Source organism: Delphinapterus leucas, chromosome 19, assembly GCF_059928025.1.
Source record: "Delphinapterus leucas isolate spDelLeu-1000000601 "Yukka" chromosome 19, BTC_Dleu_Yukka2, whole genome shotgun sequence".
NCBI classification, from domain to species: Eukaryota; Metazoa; Chordata; class Mammalia; order Artiodactyla; family Monodontidae; genus Delphinapterus; species Delphinapterus leucas.
This window is the reverse complement of record NC_143147.1, coordinates 56,039,297-56,059,912: the sequence shown is the minus strand read 5'-3', so window position 1 is coordinate 56,059,912 and position 20,616 is coordinate 56,039,297. Positions and strand designations below refer to the sequence as shown.

At 50.8% G+C, this 20,616-nt stretch overlaps 1 protein-coding gene and 2 non-coding genes across 5 annotated transcripts in view; 2 read left to right on the top strand and 1 right to left on the bottom strand.

The window, feature by feature from the left end:
* ERN1 (endoplasmic reticulum to nucleus signaling 1) overlaps positions 1 to 20,299 on the top strand; it is a 95,582-nt gene extending 75,283 nt beyond the window's left edge. The window contains exons 20-23 of one of the 3 annotated variants that reach the window (XR_016389019.1): positions 1,426 to 1,549; positions 1,988 to 2,055; positions 2,597 to 3,392; positions 10,677 to 20,299. Coding sequence is in view for 2 of the 3 variants with exons in the window: in XM_022589151.3 (XP_022444859.1) it covers positions 1,426 to 1,549; positions 1,988 to 2,055; positions 2,597 to 2,806 (402 nt within the window). In the remaining variant the exon portion in view is untranslated. Of the gene's footprint in view, positions 1 to 1,425; positions 1,752 to 1,987; positions 2,056 to 2,596; positions 7,351 to 10,676 lie in introns of those variants that run through there. The other 2 variants (XM_022589151.3, XM_089901421.1) reach the window with 2 other exon arrangements.
* Positions 12,602 to 12,674, bottom strand: TRNAD-GUC (transfer RNA aspartic acid (anticodon GUC)). The gene has a single exon. It is a non-coding gene; the product is annotated as a tRNA-Asp (tRNA).
* On the top strand, positions 19,524 to 19,595 carry TRNAA-UGC (transfer RNA alanine (anticodon UGC)). Its single transcript has one exon. It is a non-coding gene; the product is annotated as a tRNA-Ala (tRNA).
* Positions 20,300 to 20,616: the final 317 nt, after the last annotated feature.

Here is a 20,616-nt window from a genome sequence, read left to right as displayed (position 1 = left end):
CCACCCTGATAAAGCAAATATCGCAATAACGTGAGCCACATGAACGTTTTGGTTTCCCGGTGCATATAAGAGTTCATGTTTACACTATACTGTACTCTAAGTGTGCGATAACATTACGTCTGAGGTCAGGTGTCTTCCAGGGACCTTCACACTAGCCAGGTCACTTTGTTGTATGTGTGTTTTTTTTAAATATTATTAACATTTTTTGATTAATGTCCTTCTTTTTATTTATTTATTTATTTATTTGGCTGCACCAGGGCTTAGTTTGGCACGCGGGTTCCCTAGTCTTAGCATGTGGGTTCTTTAGTTGCGGCATGTGAACTCTTAGTTCCGGCATACATGTGGGATCTAGTTCCCCGACCAGGGATCGAACCCGGGCCTCCTGCATTGGGAGCGCAGAGTCTTAGCCACTGGACCACCAGGGAGGTCCCTATCCAGGTCACTTTGATGATCACAAGATATAGAGCAGGAATGAAGCTCACACAAAGGGACCTTCACCCCACCAGGGTTAGGATGTAAACTCTCAGTATCTCCAAGTCACGTGTCTTGCGAACACCCCCAGCTTCCATCCACGTCACTAGCTGTACCGACTTTGCGGCTCAGCACCATGTGCCCCCCGTGTACCCGAGTTGACCATCAATCCCCCCCCACCAAGGCTTTCTTCCTGCAACTGCAAGTTAGACGGTCAGCCAGTCTGACTTCATCTTCATCAAAGAAAGAAAAGCCAGGGCTTCCCTGGTGGCGCAGTGGTTGAGAGTCCGCCTGCCGATGCGGGGGATGCGGGTTCGTGCCCTGGTCCGGGAAGACCCCATGTGCTGTGGAGTGGCTGGGCCCGTGAGCCCCATGAGGCTGCTTGGTGGACCTGTCTCACTGGCCGGGGCTCAGAGAGGTCCGTGCTCAGGTGCATACCTCGGACCCCGAGCAGGATTTAGATCCAGGGCCGGGGCCTCCAGAGCCCACACTCTTGTCACCAGCTTTTCTCCTCTGAAAGAAGTCTTGGCTTCGTCTGTCTTTCCTAATTGTTTGAATGAGGAGTGACAACCCTGCATCAGTCATGGCTCTGAGCATGTCCTGTTCCAGTGGGTACACAAAAGTCACAGGATGCGAATCAAAATGGACCTTTTTTTTTTTTTTTGGTTCATCGATGAATATGGATTGCACACGTGACCCTGTATGTGCGAAACACGGGCGAGGCACTGTAGGTCTGAGGTGGAGATGGTCCGTGTCGGCCTCTCCTCAGCGAGTGGCAGACGGGGCTGCTCCCAGGGAAGAGGTGATGGACAGGGGAGAAGGCAGGACGCTTGCTGCCCGGCTCTGGGCTGAGGCTCAGGCAGGGGTGGCCGTCCCGGCACTCAGAGTGTCCGTCCTCTGGCTCTCAGAGCCTCTGCACACTGACTGTTACCTGTTGCCCTGTCCCCCTCCCAGGACGTGAGTGACCGGATAGAGAAGGAGTCCCTAGACGGCCCGATAGTGAAGCAGCTGGAGCGCGGCGGGCGGGCTGTCGTGAAGATGGACTGGAGGGAGAACATCACTGTCCCCCTCCAGACAGGTGACCTCGCGGTGCCCCCGGGGTCAGTGTTGGTGGAAGCGGTGCAAAAACAGCAGCTGTTTCTGAGAAGCAGACGTGGAAACGGCAACTCCAGGCCGTTTGGGGCTCCAAATACCGCTTCTGGGATTGAGGCTTCCTGTGGTTTGGATACAGGTCACACCATTGCTCTGACGTGTGTCCCAGTTGTCTCTCAGAGTGACAGGTCAGTGACAGGTGTCATGCCCTCAGCGGTCATTTCTGATCGCAGGTGAGAAAGGGAGGTGGAATTCAGACTAACACTGCCGCCCTGGGGTTCAGTCTGGGGAAGTGCGCCTGTCAGTGACAAGAATGGAGTTAGGTCATGATTTGGTCCGATTGCTTGATCCCCAGGAGCCCCAGGAATTGTTTTCTTTCGAAATCTGTTTGTCTGTTACATTGCCTTCCTTGTTTTTTTCCTAGATCTGCGTAAATTCAGAACCTATAAAGGCGGCTCTGTCCGAGATCTCCTCCGGGCCATGAGAAATAAGGTGAGGGCTATGAGCACACGGCGGTCCGGGCGGGGCCGCAGCGCAGCCCCCCCTGCTCATATCCCTTCTCTGGGGGTCCTCCAGCCCCTCTGGATGAGGACCTCACAGAGGCTGGGAGGCCTTGGCTGCACAGGAAACACTAGAGGCTGTTTCTTCCCCTGAATGAACTTTCTCTCCAGGGATGTTGAGGCGGGGATACAGGTCACAGTGCAGCCTCTGCTAGAAGCGGGCTCCCGGGTGCTACATCCTTTGCTGACTTGTTCGGTGCCTGGATGTGCACAAATAAACTCCTTCTGACGGGGGCCCTTCCCGCCCCGGGGCGGGCCCCGCCCTCCCCTCACCGGCCTCGCCCCGCCCTCCCCGCGCAGGCCTCGCTCGGCTCCGAGGCCTCCCCGGAAGGAGGGGAAGCGGCGCCAGGAGCTGGTGGGTGGTTCCTTTACGCGGCCTAACGGTCGGTGTTTCTTGAGCGAGGGTCTTGCCGGGTCCCGCGGGCTCCTCTCTGCTGACCGTGGGTCTGTGTCGCCCCCCCTCCCGTCTACAGAAGCACCACTACCGGGAGCTGCCCGAGGAGGTGCGGGAGACGCTAGGCCCCCTTCCCGACGGCTTCGTGCGCTACTTCACCTCGCGCTTCCCTCACCTCCTCTCCCACACCTACCGTGCCATGGAGCTGTGCCGCCGCGAGAGGCCCTTCCAGCCCTACTACCACGAGCCCCCCGAGCCCCGGCCCCCAGTGACTCCAGACGCCCTCTGAGCCAGGCGGCCTCCGTGCCGGCGGCCCCGCTGGGACCAAGGGCCTGGTCTCTACAAGCCACAGCCTGGCGTCTCCTGCCGAGCAGGGAGACCAGGCTGCAAAGCCAAGTGCCTCGAGCTGCCTGCTCTGCAGCCAGCAGGGGAGGATGCTGACCCCGGGAAGTGGGAGGCGTGACCCCGCCCCCCCTCCCGACCCACGAGGGAGCTGGGAAGACATTGGCCGTGAAAGCTTGACCATCGGGGGACGGCTGCGAAGGAGGGCCATTCCCAGAGGCAGAGGGGAGCACCCTCTGCCTTCTCCTGGATAAACTCGCTTCAGACTTCCGTTTCTTTTAAAACTTCCTGTGAGATGCCACTGTGTGGGCCCTTAAGGAAGAGAGCTGAGGGAACCCTCAGTGGTGCCTACGTGCTGGGACCGGGAGCATCTCTCTCTTGGACCAGCCGGGCCGAGGTGCACTAAGTGCAGCCTCCCCTAGAAGCAGGGCTCCGGAGGAGAGGGTGCCCAGGAGGAGGAGGACCTTCAGAGGGCGCCACCCCCAGGGATCGGAGATGCCTCACTGATCACAGACGCGCCCACAGGTTCCCAGGTCATTGTAACCAGTGTTTCCTCGGGGGTGGCGAGAGCCTTGAGGGTGGGGACGCGGTGTGGGGAGAGGCCAGCCTGGAACTCTGGAAGGTGAGTCTGTGTCTACGGGTCTCTCAGAAACAAAGAGGATGCTGCGTTCTGAGACAGCTGTGGCCCAGGGCACCGGTGGCCTGAATGGTGGGCTTTGGTGGAGTCGTGCCCTGGGGTGCTTGGGGATGTTTAGGAGCATTTGGGGGCAGGAGGTGATAAGTCCCCTGGCTATGAAGGAAAGCAGCTCCAACCCAGGCAGGGACAGGCCTTTGGGACCAGAGGGGAGCAGGCCAAATGGGACACTCATGGCCACCCGGGGAGAGCCCTGGCCAGCAGGTAGGCGATGAGGCTGCTCTGTCCCTGGGGCCGGCAGGACGGGCCAGGGGTTAGAGGGCCAAGGCCAGGGTCACCGCACACTTTCGGGCAGGCTTTTATGTTTCTCTTGGCAGATTTTAATAACTTTATATTTTGATCATACTGTAGAATGCTACATTAGCGTGAGCTGAACTTAACTTGAAGCTTGTGAGGAAGTAATGCAAAATATAGAATACATCTTCTATTTTGTAAGGTACCCAAAGTCCCATCCCCTCCAGAAAGAGTGTTCATATGTTGAACATTCTCTAATGCTGAAGAGTAAAACGTTATAGCAACACTATATACATGTATGAAAGTAATATTCTCTAAATTATGTCAATACCATGGGGTTTTTTCCCCCTAAAATTAATATAATTTTTAACTTTAGTTTTAGTCAAAAACTCCTCTGTCTTTTCTCTACCGAGAGCCTTAGAGGTTAAATGCAGTCAGGGTACCACGTAAGGAAGCGTTTTGCATGTACTTTCTCCAGCCAGGGGAATGGATCGTTGCAGTTCGGTCCTAGTGAACCCAGAGACTCCTCTCAGCAGGAAGAATGTTACTGTCTAGTTTTACTAACTAACAGAGAAATCGCTGTTTCTTCTCCTTGTAAGACGTTTTCTGGTGGTGAATTTGAATGAGGGCCACTCGTCAAAAGCGCTCATTCTGCCTTCAGAGAATTCAGTTCCCTTCCTTTCCTAATGCCTAATGTCACTTTTTTTTCTTTTCTCCTTTTAATATTATCCTACATCTTTAAACCTCATCAGTTACCTCATTTAGACCTGGGAACCCCGGCATCCTTGGTCAGCATCGTGGTGTCTTGTACCACGCTGTCCGTTTTTCAGGAACACAGCCGGACGGTTTTCTTCTCCCCGCTCTGATGCTCCTGAGCCAGCGCCCTCCCGCGCTGTTCTGTGGCAGCTCTGCAGGTCGCTTTGCCTCCGGGCCTGATGGTGAGACAGTACGAAGTGGAGAAGGTGCCATGAGCAATTTAAAGGACCGTCAGCTTCCTGTGTTGGGGGCAGTGGCGGGGGGGGCTGTTGGCGAGGCAGCTGCCTTGCCTCGTGGTCGCTGCTGAATGTTCTCTCTGGGGAGTAGCCAGGTCATTCTCAGCAGCCCAGGGTTTATGTCATCTCTCTATTTTGGCCCAGCTTGCCTCCAGGACAGCTTTTTTTAAAATTCCTTTTCTGCTTGCAATACTAGTTTTTAACTACCCAACTTTCTCAAACTCATTTATTCAGTGTATTTTATTTGAGCACTTACTGTATGAGCTGGGCAGGATATCGCATGCTAGGGACACAGGTGAACAAAATAGGCAAAACCTTGGCTTTCATATGAGCCAGTGATAGACGGCAGTGAGTAAATATCAGTGCTGCCAAGAAGATGCGGACGTGGGGAAGGGCGTGCGTTTGGGGTTTTCACCCATCAGATCCGGGGTCAGATTGCCTTCTGTCCATCTTCTCTCCATCACCTTTGGGAACCCAGTCACCCGTCAGTCCTCCAGGCCGCTCGAAAAGGTCTCTTGTGGGCACCATCTGGTTTATCCCATCCTGGTCTCTAGAATTCTGGTTTCCTGTTGTGCTCGGCGCAGCGGGAAGGTGTCTTCCTTTCTCGAAAAGAGGGTTCTGCACCTGCCGCGTGTCCTGTCACTGCTGAGCTGTTTGATCTTTAGTATGATTCTTTGAAGGCTGTTTGACTTTTTACAAGTACACCATCTTCATCTTTAAGACAGAATTTATTTGCATCTGTTAGGGATCCCAAGGACACCATAATCTATTTAAATCTTGTGTTGACCCTTGTATCGAATCTGTCTTTGGCACACCTGCCAGAATTCTCATGTTGCTTATTGAGTCCTTTTAACTTCAATTTTTAGAGAGCTCCACCTGTCACTGGGCACCAGAGCGTCTGCACTCTTGGGAATCATTGGTGTTACATGATAAGTCACTAAACCACCTGGTGGCTGATGTATAAAATCCCAGATGCAAAGGTCCCCTCCCATCTCCCCCTCACTCAGTGCAAGAGTCATCATAGGCTCTTCCCAGGGAGACGTTATTCCGACCCATTACGTATATTTCAGTGGAAGAGCCACAGGTTAGTGGGTCCAGCAAAGTGCTTCCTTCCCACCAACTGGAGAAGAAGGGTCCTTATCAGAGCTCGCCCTGATGCTTTGGGGGAGGTTTTGTGTGAACGCGATTCATTTATCACCGCAGTGAAAGAGATGAACTGGTGGTTGATCTGACCTCGAAGGTGTGGGGGGGCCTTTGGGTTGCAGGGCTTTGTCCTCTTGGCCACTTTCTTCTCTGAAGTTAGACTGTGGCCAGGCTTGGATTTCCCGGGACTGTTCTCATTGTGCATCTCTGTTCATCGGATCCTCAGCCTTGAAGTCCTCCAGGAAGGTGGCTGGTTCCGTTTTCACAGCCTTCTGTGCTGGAAGACAGAGCACAGCACGCCTGTAAGGAGCCTCTTTAAATTCTCTTTAGCTTTCTCTCTGCTCATTTAGCTTCTGAAATCCCTCTTCCTCGTATTTTCCAGTGTTTCTTTTCCTTGGCCACCCTTCACCATCCCGGAGTAGTTGTTTCAGTTAACTGTGCTCTGGCGCATTGGCCTTGCCTGGAAGAAAGTTGCCAGGTGTCCTGTACGGATGAGCCAGAATTCCGCCTTCCGGTGTTGGACCCGGTATCCTTTAAACCAAAGTGTCTACTCTTCCTTGTACTTGGTTTTCTTTATGAAACAGTGATTTCCACGAGTAACAGGTTCTGATTTTTTTATCGGCACTTAAATCCTCTCTGTATTCATTGGAAAACCACAAAGACAGTATCTGCGATGAGCCTCCCCCCTAGAGCAGCCTTAACCAACACTTCCAGCCAAAGTCCCCACCCCACCCGCCTCACCCCGTGCTCTTGAGTGTCTGGCGGGTACCGTATTCCTTTTCAGTGTCCCAGAAGCTGTGACGGGGGAGTCCCCGCTTACCTAGAAAGCATTACCAGTCAACTCCGCAGCATTCTCAGATGCAAACCTTAGGTAGTGTTCTTTTTGCAATGACCTATTTATTTAACCTATTTATATTTATTTAATTTTTACTCTGAAGTGTATCCAGTGACAATTGCACTTGCGTAAAGCACATCAGATTTGCTTTGGACAACACCCCTGACCATTTTAAAACTGGAATCGGAAAAGTTATACTGTATCCTTCCACAGGATGGACGCCTTATAGTAGTTTTGTCATTAAAGGATAAATAATTTGGTTGGGGTAAAGATGTTAATTTTTAAGTGATTTTTTTTTTTTTTTTAAATTCTGTGCCATTGTGTCTTCTCTGTGGACAGTTAATTGTTGGATGGGTCTGTGTTAATTGTGTGATACAATCCTCTGTGGAACCTAAAATCCTCTTTTTAGCTTTGTATTTTATAAACTGCCAGGTTGTACAGTTTTTATGTGTATTTTTAAAGCTTGATGACGTGAGGGTATCTAAGTTAAACGGCCTATTTTTGTACCTCCTGTACAGTTTTATAATTCTGCTGATTGATAATGGCACGTTATGTTGAACCAACCACAAATAAAAGTAGTTTTAGATTTGGAAGCCAGCTCCATCTCCTTAGAGACTTGACCACCACTCTCAGACCAGGGGTCGTTCTTGGCTGTCTTCCTGGGTAGGAGTCTGGCTGGTGGAGCCGGAGCAGTGGGCTTAGCGGGTGGGAGGATGGACGGGAGAGGTGTGTTTGTTTACTTGCTGGTGTTCATGGCGGGGTCTGGGGGCTGGAGAGTCCTCCTTAGTTTCTGTGGGCAAAGCTTCCTTGAAACACTGCAGGAAGTCCCCCAAAGTATTGATTTGGGCTGAATTCCAGGAAGGTGGCCGTGTTGGGACAGACATGCCTCCTGATGAGGCAGGGTTTGGGGCAGGTGTAAATAGGTTATAGGACCAGGAAATCCACAAGGGGAAAAACACCAGGGAGGTAACTCAGCCAGCACAGCTACGGGAAAGCCACGACCTGTGCGTGTCAGAAGCACATAAGACATCTGCCCAGACGCCAAGGAATGAGCTCAGCAGCCGGTCTGTTGGATTTTAGGATCCTGGCAACCTGCGTTCACCTTCTCTTACCCCATCCGCTCTGGTGAAATCAGAGGAGGCTCTGCTTTCTCTTGCACCACCAGGAAGGAGCTGCTCACAGGAGGACCCCGAGGGCCCACCGGCCCCAGGACAGCGTAGCAGAGGCTTTGCGTGGAGGCTGGCTCCCTCTGGTCTGCCAACCAGCGTCCCATCCCCCCATTCCCCACCCCCACCCAGTGGGCACCAGGAGTGCACCTGAGAGCCATGGACACACCCTCTGTCCGAAGCACTGGTCCTTGGATGCAGCCAAATCCAAGGGAGCACGCGGGGCTTCAAGACCCTGTTGGCACCTGCTGGCTGCTTCCTGTTGCTTGGGTTCCCCGCAGAGCTGTTAAGCCAGGGCTGGGATCGTGTCCTGGACTGGCTGGTAGCACCCTCAGCTGCCGCTGAGGACAGGGAGAGGTGTGGGCCCTCAGGAGGGAGGCCAGCAGGTGGTCAGGCCAGGGCCACAGTCTCAGGGCACTGAGGTAGGGTGTGTCGCTTTCATGCTGAGTCAGGGTAGGGCTGGGAAGAGGATTTTTTTTCTGAGTGTTTTTGTTATTAAATATATGTGCAGATATACCCAACTGTATTCCATCAGTGAATGCACCTATTTGACTATCTTTCTATGTTTGTCCCATCTCTCTCGTGTGTGCTAGACCCATGCCATAGCTTCACGAGACCGTAAAAGCCAACATCACAGCCCAGCCTGCTTGCGCTTCCCGCAGGGCTGGGCACTGCACTGGGGCGTCTGTGCCCCAGTGGCTGGTGGGCCTCATTCTCTTCTCCCTGCAGACCAGTATTTCCCCAAGATCAAGAACATTTAAATGAAATTAGAGCATTCTTTAACACCATACACAAAAAACAAGCTCAAAATGGATTGAAGACCTAAATGTAAGGCCAGATACTGTAAAACTCACAGAGGAAAACATGGGCAGAACACTCCCTGACATAAATCACAGCAAGATCTTTTTCAGTCCATTACTCTGGGAGATACTAGATAAAAACAAAAATAAACAGATGGGACCTAATGAAACTGAAAAGCTTTTGCACAGCAAAGGAAACCATAAACAAAACGAAAAGACAACCCACAGATTGGGAGAAAATACTTGAAAATGATGCGACCGACAAGGGATTAGTCTCCAAAATTTACAAACGGCTCATGCGGCTTAATATCATCAAAACAAAGAACATTTAACATCCTTCACTTTGGTGAGAGGCTGCCTAGACCCTTCGCCAAGGCCATAAATCAGGTCATGAGCCCGTGTCTGGGCCAATGAATTGTGGGCAGAGGAGCAGGGCTGGTGAGACCATGGCAGCCCCTGGGAAACCATGTTGGAAGACAGCAGAGGTTCCCGGGGGAAGTTTCCTGAAACAGGAGGGGCAGGGCAGGCAAGAGAGCAACTGTGTAAATAAACTTGGCCTCTGAGAGGGCTGGCAGGTGAGCCCAATAAGTACTCTTCCCTGCCCCCTCCTCCCTGAGCCTCTCCAAATCCACCTTCCCCTGCCCAGCCCGCCTCAGAGCTACAGAAGCCACAGCAAGTTTGCTAGCAGGCAACACAAAGCTAGAAAGAGTAACTAATCACCAAGACGATACATGACCCAGTTAGGAGTCCAGAAGATATCGGGAAACCGGAATGCTGAGCCCAAAGAAAGGTGATGGGAAATGCGTCAGACCTTGCCATTGATGATGGGGCTGGGGGTGGAGGGCAGGCCATGAGGGGCCTGGAAACTGTTGCAGACTTTTTTTTTTTTAAAGATTTTTTTTGACGTGGACCATTTTTCAAGTCTTTATTGAATTTGCTAAGAGTATTGCTTCTGTTTGTTTTTTTTAATGTTTTCGTTTTTTGGCCCCGAGGCATGTGGGATCTTAGTTCCCCTACCAGGAATCGAACCCGCACCCCCTGCATTGGAAGGCAAAGTCTTAACCTCTGGACTGACAGGGAAGTCCCTGTCACAGACATTTGAAGACACAGGAGTTTGGCCGAGAGAGACGTGGGGGCAGCTGGTGGGCGCTCAAATGTCTGTCGTGTGATGAGCAGGCTTTGTTGTCTTGCTCCAGGGAGTCTGAGCTGGAAGAGGGGGAGCAGGGTCCCCGACAGCAGATCCCGGCTCCCGGAGAGAGAGCTGCCTAACAGCTTGAGCCGCCCAGCAGGGCCAAAGGAGGGTTGCAAGTGAGCGAGTGGAGGAATCCAACAGAGGGGAAGGGCCTCACCCTGAACAGACGAGGGGAATTCTTCTTTGGGTCAGAGGTTGAACTCGGGTCCCTTCCAAATAAGCATCTGTGCCTGAGGCCCACCCCTCCCTTTTATGAGTTCCTGGAAAAGGGCTGCACAGTGGATGTGAATCACAGGAAGTGGGGAGGGGAGGCACCCAGAAAGAACTGTGCACGATGGGGTGGGGTGGGGTAGCCATGCTCCAGGATTCTCCAGGGGCGTCCCCTGCTCCAGATGAGGTGCACTGAGAGGTGGCTGGTACCAGGTGAGAGAACCAAGGGCCACAGCTGACGCATCGAGGACAATTTCCCAAAGTTTGTAGCTTAGAATACTAGTTCCAACGGAGATTAAACTTAGAAAAAAAGGGCTCAATGACCAAATAAGTTCAGGAAATGCTGAATTAAATAGATTCCCTATTCACTGTAATACCATTCAGAGGCCTTTTACATGATAACGGGATATTCTCCTAGAGGGAATATACCCTTATCTCCAATTTTTGCCTTTAATTAAAAAAAAAAAAAGAAAAGAAGGACGGGTGTTTGGAGTGACAGAAATAATGCTATATTTTCATCAGATCTTATTTTCCTCTTTCCGGATACCCAGGAAGACAGCAGTCCCAGACTCCCTTGAAGTTAGCTTAGGACATGTGACTAATTCCGGCCACTGGTCCATTTAAGAGCCAGCTCGACACTCCAGGGCTCTCCGTTCGACTCAGTGATGGGCCATCATGGAGGCACAAAACGGAAGCCACGTGAATCACAGAGTCGCCTGACTCAGAACAGACTTCTCATCAGCGAAACAAGAAACCCTTGCGCTCGGCCACAGAAATGTCTGGGTTCATCACCGCGGCTGAGCTGAGCCCTCCTGACTCAGACAGTTGGTACAGGTCCAGGGAAAAGGCCACTACATATGCCCAGGAACTGTGAGGCCGATGCTGGACTGTCTGCCTTTAGCAGGATCGAAAGCGGGTGCTCTCAGATGACGCAAGGGCGCGGAGAAGAGGGATTCTCTACCTGCTGCTCTGACTTTCCCCACCAACAAATAACATGTTTGGCCCTGATGGTTACCTGGACTGGCTTACCTGGATGGTTACCGTGCTGGGGCAACACCTGATGCGATGTAGGCTGAACGCAACTAGGGGAGGTGGGTGGGGCAGGGAATAGCGCATCCCCCACTGCCCTTCCTTGGCACAAGGCTGCAGGGTTTGTTGTGGTCTTTTCCCAGGGGCTGGGATGGCCAGGTTGGAAGCGAGGGGGTGGAGGGTGAAGATGGAGAGGAGATACATTCTCCTCAGCACCCAGAACAATTTTAGGGGGAGCGAAGGGGGGACAAAGGGTCAGAAGGTGGGTAACTTACCCTCGGCCCCACGAAGTGTGGAGTTGAGGTCTGACTTCCGTTCTGGGAGGCTCAGAAGCCCACCTTCTTTCTCTCGTGCTGCAGAAGGAAGAAACAGGAAAAGCACAATAAAACCACAATGCTGAAAAACACAATAAAACCACAGCTGTTGCTTAGCAAAGCTGCTCTTCCCCTGGCAGCCTGTGAGCCATGGTGTGTCACTCCAGGTGGCTGGTGGCTGTCACAGGGGCCGGGAGGGCAGGCAGAGAGTGGAGAAAGTGTTGGTTGAAAAGGAAGCCCTCTTATGTCGGATTTGCTGTAACCAGACCTTGACAAAGCCCAGTGCCGTTTTTCAACTGTTCAAACGTTTTTAGCTAAGCCGGTGGTTTTCAAACTTTGACGGTATCAGAGCCATGGTCTGAGGAACTTGGTAAACATACACATGCCCAGGCCCTATCCTGCTTCAACAAGCCAGGGCCTCTGCATTCTTTAACCTCCCGGTGATGCTTATTATAGAAAGAAGTTTCACAAGATGATCATCTTGAATGCTGTGGTGTGACTTTCACCTGTTAAAAATGAATATATATCAGTTTTAAAGTTCCAATTTGAATGATACTGGATATACTTTTTAAAAAAATCCTGGTTTCCACAAGCCAGTGCCAGGGACTGAGAGGTAGCTGGTCATCCAGTTCCACAGCGGGGTGAGTTGTCTTACTGAAGCAGGGGCGGAGTGCCGGCTCATCTGGTTTGAAAGAATGAGGCCAAGGCCTCAGTCAGGGACCCCCCAGGACCCTCCCCCAGCCCCCTGCCGTGTCAGCAGGGTGTGATCCGTGGAAACCTTTGCGACGGTCTCCTGATGCTTGTTTGCACTGAAGTCTGGGTGCGGGGCACAGGGGGGAGCCCTTTTAACCTAAAGGCTTGTGTGCTTCCCCTAAGAAAAATGTGCTTCTGTATTTTTTAAACAGTTGTCTCCCCTCCGTTTTCTCTGTTTTTATTTTCTGGAACTTTTAACAGTAGAATGTTGGGACTCTGGGTTTAACCCTCCATGTCACTTATCTTTTATTTCTTATATTCCATTTGTTGATTTTTGTGCCTCTTGGAAATTTTCCAAGTTTTCTGTGACGCTTTTGTTAGTTTCAACAATCCTTTTTTTTTTTTTTTTTTTAATGACCCCCCAGATTGCGGGATCTTCGTTCCCCGACCAGGGATTGAACCCAGGGCCACGGCAGTGACAGCACCGAGTCCTAACCACTGGACCACCAGGGAAATCCCTCAGCCATCTTTTTTTTTTAATAAGAGTTTTAATCTATTTATTTATTTATTTTTGGCTGCGTTGGGTCTTTGTTGCTGTGTGCGGGCCTTCTCTAGTTGCGGCAAGCGGGGGCTACTCTTTGTTGCAGTGCAAGGGCTTCTCATTGCGGTGGCTTCTCGTTACAGAGCACGGGATCTAGGCACACGGGCTTCAGTAGTTGTGGCATGCAGGCTCAGTAGTTGTGCCTCGTGGGCTCTAGAGCACGGGCTCAGTAGTTGTGGCATGCGGGCTCAGTAGTTGTGGCATGCGGGCTTAGGTGCTCTGCGGCATGTGGGATCTTCCCCAACCAGGGCTCGAACCCGTGTCCCCTGCATTGGCAGGTGGATTCTTAACCACCGGGGAAGTCCCTCAGCAATCATTTTTAATCTCCAAGGGTTCTTGATCCCTGTCCCTTTCTTACAGGGAAATTAGTATTTGAGTAAAACAAATAGACTTTTTGTGTGTGTTTTTCAGTTCCCTGTATTATCTCTGTATCCTTTGAGATCATTTTTGTTTATCTTGATCTTTCCCAAGTTGCAGATTTTCTTAAAGGTCTGGTGATCCTTGATAGGTTACACACACTTAAAAATGAGGCCATGAAAATGTGATTGAGGCCCCATGTTGGTGGGTAGACCTTGTCAACTGATGAGCTCTGTTTTTAGGTAACCGTATGGGAACCCTTAAATGCCAGCTTGCAGAGGTCTTTGCTCTGGGGTTCTTAAGTGTCTTTGGAGAAGAGTCTTCTGATCGTTGGCCTCGGGATTGGCTACTGCTGTCTGCCCCTCTACATCAGGGGTAGGGAGGAAGGGTCAAATGTTCTATGAACCAACTTCTGGTTAAATCCAGTTCCCACATGTCACTCCCAACCTCCACCCTCCTTCCCTGAGTCTCCAAGTTGAAGCCTCTCTCTGGTTCCATTGGGTAAATCTGCCCTCCTTAGCTACATCTCACTCATGCATAACTGTAGGTGGAGGCAACCTTGGCTAGAGCTGCAGCCTGCAGAGGAAACCTTGTCTGTTTGGGGATGGGGGATACCATATGGGCACAGCAGGAGCAAAGAGGGGACACTGGGGGCATGGATGGGAGAGTGGTTGGCCTTGGGGTCCAGACTGATGGAGGAAGACAGGGATGTGGTCGGAGAAGATTCTGGAGATGAAGAATATGGAGGGAAGCAGTATTGCATGGTGACAAAGTAAGATGTGACTGAAGGGGTGGGTGGTAGGATGGAGGTAAAGACTTGTAGTTGAGGAACGAAGCAGATGTTGGCGCTCAGGTGGGCCTTCTGGTAGACACAGTGGTTGCCCAGGGTGACAGCAGGAGTCAGGGGTGGGGGAGGTAGGGGGAAACAGGAAGAGCCAACGTCCTCCATGAACCCCAGGTAGGAGGAACGGCTATGAACTCCAGGTAGGGGAAATGGCCTTGAGATGCAGAACTGGCACATGAGGGAGGGCTTGCTTCCAGAACGCTGAAGCCATGTGGGGCCAGCCAGTACCCAATGCCCGCCCAGCCCCGAGATACGAGGAATGGGGGAAGAGGCATCCTCACAGGGGGCCCGGCTCCAGTCAGGGCAAGAAAACAAAGGGAGGGTCTGTGCAGGGGTGGGATGTGGGCAAATTTCTCTCCAGTAAAACACATTTCAGGGGGCAAACGGGGAGACTTTGAGGGAAGGGGAGCACTGATCTGGAAATGGGTGAAAGTTCAGGAGCTGGTGGGAACCCAGCAGCTTATACCTGAGGAGGCCCAGGACTCTGCACGTGGGTGGATTAACTCACCCTCCAGTTCTGATTGGATCATTATGGGAAGTGGCTCAGAAGCCCCAGGAGGTTGCTGGGCCCTTGACCTCACCAATGCCTGAAGCCCTTTTATTTACAAGAGGAACCGAGGTGGTTCTCTGTTGTTGTGACAGCACCTGACTGTGGCTGGGTGGCCTCATTACGGCTGCAGAGCTTACCCAGAGCTGGGGGAAAGGGAGGCCAGGTTCAAGCCCCTGAACTAGCCCAACAAGGTCCCATTGCTGCCACTGGGCCCAGACCCCATGGCTGTCACCCCTGACCCTGGACACATACTCTAATGGTTAAAAACCATAAACACCTGGTAATATCTAATTGATTTTTTTAACTAAAAATTTTTTAATTGAAGTGTAGTTGATTTACAATATCTTTTTTGTTTCAGGTGTACATCACAGTGATTCAGTTATATATATATATGTATATATTTGTATATATACATATTTATGTATATATACATATATATATTCTTTATCAGATTCTTTTCCCTAATAGGTTATTACAAAATATTGAATATAGTTCCCTGTGCTCTAATTGATTTTTCTTTCTTTTTTTTTTGTTTTTTTTGCGGTACGCGGGCCTCTCACTGCTGTGGCCTCTCCCGTTGCGGAGCACAGGCTCCGGACGCGCAGGCTCAGCAGCCATGGCTCACGGGCCCAGCCGCTCCGCGTCATGTGGGATCTTCCCGGACCAGGGCACGAACCTGTGTCCCCTGCATGGGCAGGCAGACTCTCAACCACTGCGCCACCAGGGAAGCCCTCTAATTGATTTTTTAAAAGTGATCTTTGACTATACTCAAATATTTTTTAAGCTAATACTCAGTCCCCAAAAGAAAACAGCCTCACAGTAAAAAAACAAGAGTATGTTTCTTGAATTTTTGCCTTTGCTCTCTCTAACAAGCCAAGGAGCTGTCTTGGGCATATTTCCTAAGGAAAGCATTCAGTTTCCCATCTGAGTTCCTAGTAAAGCATCTCAGTTTATTCTCCCCCTTGTAGTTACGGTTAAAGGAAGAAAAGGGCAGCTGGCTACCCTGACATCCATGCTTTCCAGAGAGAAGGTTCTCTCCCTTCTATGAGAGACCCTCTCAGGCTTGCCCTCCCTCAGCTCTTTGGCTGTTTGATGTTTATGGGTAAACTTGCTGCATCTACATAGATCACCCCCTTTAAAAATATTCTCTCAGGATCCCAGCTCATTTCAGACCTCCCTGTGATTGTAGAGGAATATCACCTACAGCTGATCTAATGGTCAGACATTTTAGACTGGGTGGCAGGACACTTGCTCACTGTGGGCACTAGATGGCGTCATATGCAGTCACTGTTCCTCCTGGCACCCCAGCATCTTAGTTCAGCAGGTCACCTGCCACGGCTACTGGCTCCTCCTTCCCACTCTGCAGGGTGGCTTCCCATGAGAGGGGGCTGGGCTCCAAAAAGAAGACCAGAGGGCCTGGCTTTAGAAACAACTCAAGTCCTTCATGAGCCAGTAGGTTTCTAAGTAATACATATTCACAAACTTTTCTCACTCGAGGACTAAACGTAACCTGTATAACATAACATCATATGTCGGGCCCCTCCCTGTATGGGGGTGATCTTGGGATCTGACACTCTGTAGACCCATGCAGTAGTCAAGCCACGTACTAGGCTGTCCTTGAGCATAGCCTATAAGGACAGAGAAAAGTACGTGTCCAGGCACGAGCTGTAACAACCACCACAATCTTGGTTGAGTGCTCACCGTGTGCCAGGCTCTGACCCAATGTTTTGTAAATCATTATAAAAGCCTTTGAAGGGGGCTGTGAGGTGGGCGAAATGGCCTTAGAGCTTGGTTGTGAGATCCCAATGGCCTGGACTTGAATCTCTTGCTGCTGAATGCCTACTCAATTACCATGCGTATATGCATACATAAGAAGCACGACCCCATTTTACAGATGAGCAAACTGAAGCTCAGAGAAGTTAAGCAACTTGCCCAAGGTCACACAGCCAGCATGGGCTGAGCAGAGATTCATACACGGTTCCTTGTAACTCCACTCTGCTAGACTGACCCCGCAATCTCCGTCATTCAGTCTACAGGCCAGTGAGCCTACAGCCTGCTCTAGGAAGCACTGGCCTTACATGGCCCTGGCCAGCATTTCTACTCCAAATCTCTAGTTTCTACTTGTAGTTGTGATTACCTTGACTTTATTTAAATTGAGAACACCTTTTCATTCTTACAAAAACAGTGTGGTCCCAGGACCAGAACCAGCAGCATCACCTGGGAACTTGTCAGGAATGCAAATTCTCAAGCCTCACCCCGAAGAAAATCTCTGGGGCTGGGGCCCTGCAGTGATGCTGATATAAGCTAAAGTTTGAGAACATTTGCTGTGAAACATGTCTCTCATAAAACCAAGCCACTAGCTTAAGTCTAATTAACATTTATTGTACCTGTTCTTGGTGGTTCAAAGGGGAAGGCACCAGAAACTTAGCAGAGAAGGGAAGGATATAAACAGACGTGAAAAGTGATTTGCTCAGAAGCCACAAAATGGGTAGAGGAGGAGAGGGGAGTTGAGGAGGGGGTACTGGCCCAAATGATGCAGCAGAACTGCCTGTAGCTTTTTTTTTTTCTTTTGCTACACCACGCAGCATGTGGGATCTCAGTCCCCCTGCATTGGAAACGCAGAGCCTTAACCACTGGACCACGAGGGAAGTCCCTGTATAGCTTTTAAAGCGGGCACATGGGGTTATAGTTGGACGGTTCTGGGGTGGACCCAGAAGCTGCACTGCGAAAAGCTGCATAGGTGGTTCTGCTTTGCTGTCAAGAATGGGAACCCTGCCCTAGTGGAAAGAGCTTCGGGGGCTTCACAGCCCAGCTTCTATCAGGCTTCGGCGTCCAGGGGGAGCATAACACTGTTTGTAACATGAAAGACAACACCTTCCCTTCTGAAGATGGACCCCCCCCCCCGCCAGTGTTTCCCTCCCGCACACTGAGTGTCGGGGGTTTGCAGGTGTCTACTGCCCCTCGTGTGCCCTCTGTGCCCTCTGCCCTCTAACCCCTGTCATCCCCAACACCAAAGTTGTCCACACCTCTGTGCCGGCCCCCAGGTTCCTGTGTGAGATCTCACCCAGCTGTCTGCTCTTCCACCCTAACTGCTGGTTCTCAGCACTGTGCACATTGGAATCACCTGGAGAGCTTAAGAAACCAACATATACACATACATACGTATACATGTGTACGTCTGTACACACGCAGTATGTAACCCTTGCAATGTACAATATTTGAGACATACTAAAAATTACTTATCTGAAATTTTTTATTTAACTGGGTGCCCTGTATTTTAGCAGAGTCAGAAATGGTGATGGTGACTACTGGGTCTAGAGCCCTCGGACAGGGGACTGGTCAGTGAGATCCACTGGGAGTCCAGGCTCAAGCCCACTTCCTGGGCCCTTTCGCTCTTTGTGCCCCCATCTCCAAAGGCAGGATGTGCTTAGCCAGCAGGGAGGTCTCACGGGCCTCCCCCCCACCCCCCTCTCCAGTTTATTACAGACCCAGCTCTGATTAGTGGTTATGGGACCTGATGCCAAGTGAGCTGCTGGGAGGCTCTGTTGGGGCTCCTGCCACGTGGCCTCAAGCACCCACAATCTCTTTCCGGGCGGTTCTCTCTCTACTCCCCTGGACCGAGGAGTGCCCAAGTGCAGCGAGATGCTATCTCTGACAAAACAAAGTCTGAGATTGGGATTGACATATATACACTAATACGTATAGAATAGATAACTAATTAAAAAATGGAGATAAAATTTAATGGCTTAGCATTTCAGCTCTGAGAATAAAAAATATTTATAACAAGTTCTAATAAAATGTATTCATTTCTTTATTTAAAAAACCCCGAAGTCTGAATTGTGAAGGAGCAATGCATCAGGCACAGCAATCTGCGGTGAACTACGTACACATTTGTATTCATATTTTCCTCATTGCTCTGCAGTTTGGCTTTCAACAACTAAGAATTAAAATGCTGTTGTCGGGCCTTCCCTGGTGGCGCAGTGGTTGACAGTCCGCCTGCCGATGCAGGGGACGCGGGTTCGTGCCCCGGTCCGGGAAGATCCCACATGCCGCGGAGAGGCTGGGCCCGTGAGCCATGGCCGTTGAGCCTGCGCGTCCGGAGCCTGTGCTCCGCAACGGGAGAGGCCACAACAGTGAGAGGCCCGTGTACCACAAAAAAAAAAAAAAAACAAAACAAAATCAAGGGAAGACCTGAAGGTTGGGTACCATTATGCCAACCTCGGAAATCATTTGACCAGGAAGGTGGGATGAAGTAGGAAGACAGAAGTGCCCCAGAAAACCTGTCAAAAATAGAGAAAGGAGGGCTTCCCCTGAAAAAAAGATAAGTCCAGACATAACTCCTGGGGAAAAGATGAATGAGACACGCACCCTAATTTGTGTCTACGACAGATGCTATCCAAACTGTAAAGTCACAAGGGCCCCTCAAAGCCTTGCCATGACGTCCCCACCCAGCATTCTACGTTGGCTTTGTTTGACCAGCAGTATGACAGGAATATTTCAAAAGAACTTCCATGAAGAAATCAAGGCACAAACGTACCAAGAGGGGTCGCTTCAAAGCCAGCAGACCTTCAGCGTTCGTGGCCTCGACTGTCCTGTTGGTCCCTGACGTGATCTAATTTGTGTTTTTGCTGAGCCGGGAGTTTCAGTGGTAGTTATGAGGGGTGGAGCTGTGGGAGCAAAACCTCTGCTTGTGGGTGAGCCCAGCACCCACCTGTGCTCCCAGCTTTGATACTTTTTGCCTATTGGTACGAAGCTACTCTGCCAGGGTAGGTTTGTAAATTGCTAGGCGAGGCGGCCGGTGTGAAAAGATCTGAGAACACGATAGTTCTTGGTTGTTAAGAAGATGTTTTTGGTGGCAGGGCACGTCAAATACAAGGAAGACCCAGCTCTGTGATGTTGACAAGCCTCCTGCAGGGGTTCAGAGGGCAACTCATCCTGGAACTGTCTCATTCATCAAAGGCTCCCAGGAGTGCAGAAACCACACATCAGAAGAGAGACTGGAGAGGGACTTCCCTGGTGGTCCCGTGGTTAGGGCTTGGCACTTGCACTGCCGTGGCCCAGGTTCAATCCCTGGTCGGGGAACTAAGATCCTGCAAGCCAAAAGAAAAAAAAAAAAAAATTCAACGTAGAACTACCATATGATCCAGCAATTCCAATTCTGGATATTTGCCTCCAAGAGTTTGAGTTGCCTCAAAGCAGGGACTCAAAGGCATGTTTGTACACCCATGATCACAGCAGAATTATTCACAAGAGCCAAAAGGAGGAAGCATCCCACGTGTCTGTTGACTGATAACTGGATAAACAAAATGGAGTGTATTCGTACAAGGTGGTGTTATTCAGCCTTAAAAAGGAAGGAAATTTTTTTTCATAAATTTATTTATTTATTTTTGGATGCGTTGGGTCTTCGTTGCTGCACGCGGGCTTTCTCTAGTTGCGATGAGCGGGGGCTACCGTTCGTTGTGGTGTGCGGGTTTCTCATTGCAGTGGCTTCTCTCGTTGCGGAGCACGGGCTCTAGGCACACAGGCGTCAGTAGTTGTGGCTCGCGGGCTCTAGAGCGCAAGCTCAGTAGTTGTGGTGCACGGGCTTAGCTGCTCCGCGGCATGTGGGATCTTCCCGGACCAGGGCTCGAACCCGTGTCCCCTGCACTGGCAGGCAGATTCTTAACCACTGCGCCACCAGGGAAGCCCCGAGAAGGAAATTCTAACACATGCTATGACATGGATGAGCCTTGAGGACATCATGCCCAGCGAAATAAGCCAGTCACAAAAAGACAAATACCGTGTGATTCCACTCGTGTCAGGTCCCTAGAGCAGTCCAGCTGAGAAACAGAAAGTAGAACAGTGGCTGCCAGGGGCTGGGGGGAGGGGGAGTCAGTGCTGAAAAGAGAGGGGTTTCAGTTTGGGATGAAGGTGAGGGACGGCGGTTCTGGAGAGGGGTGGTGGTGGTGATAGCTACACAGCAGTGTGAGTGGACTTAATGCCACAGAGCTGGACACTAAAGATGGTTAAAATGGTCAATTTTACAGGGTGTATATTTTAACAGAGTTTAAAACAAGAGGTAACGGACTGAAAGTGAGGTTAGTCTGGAGTCACAGCTGGGACA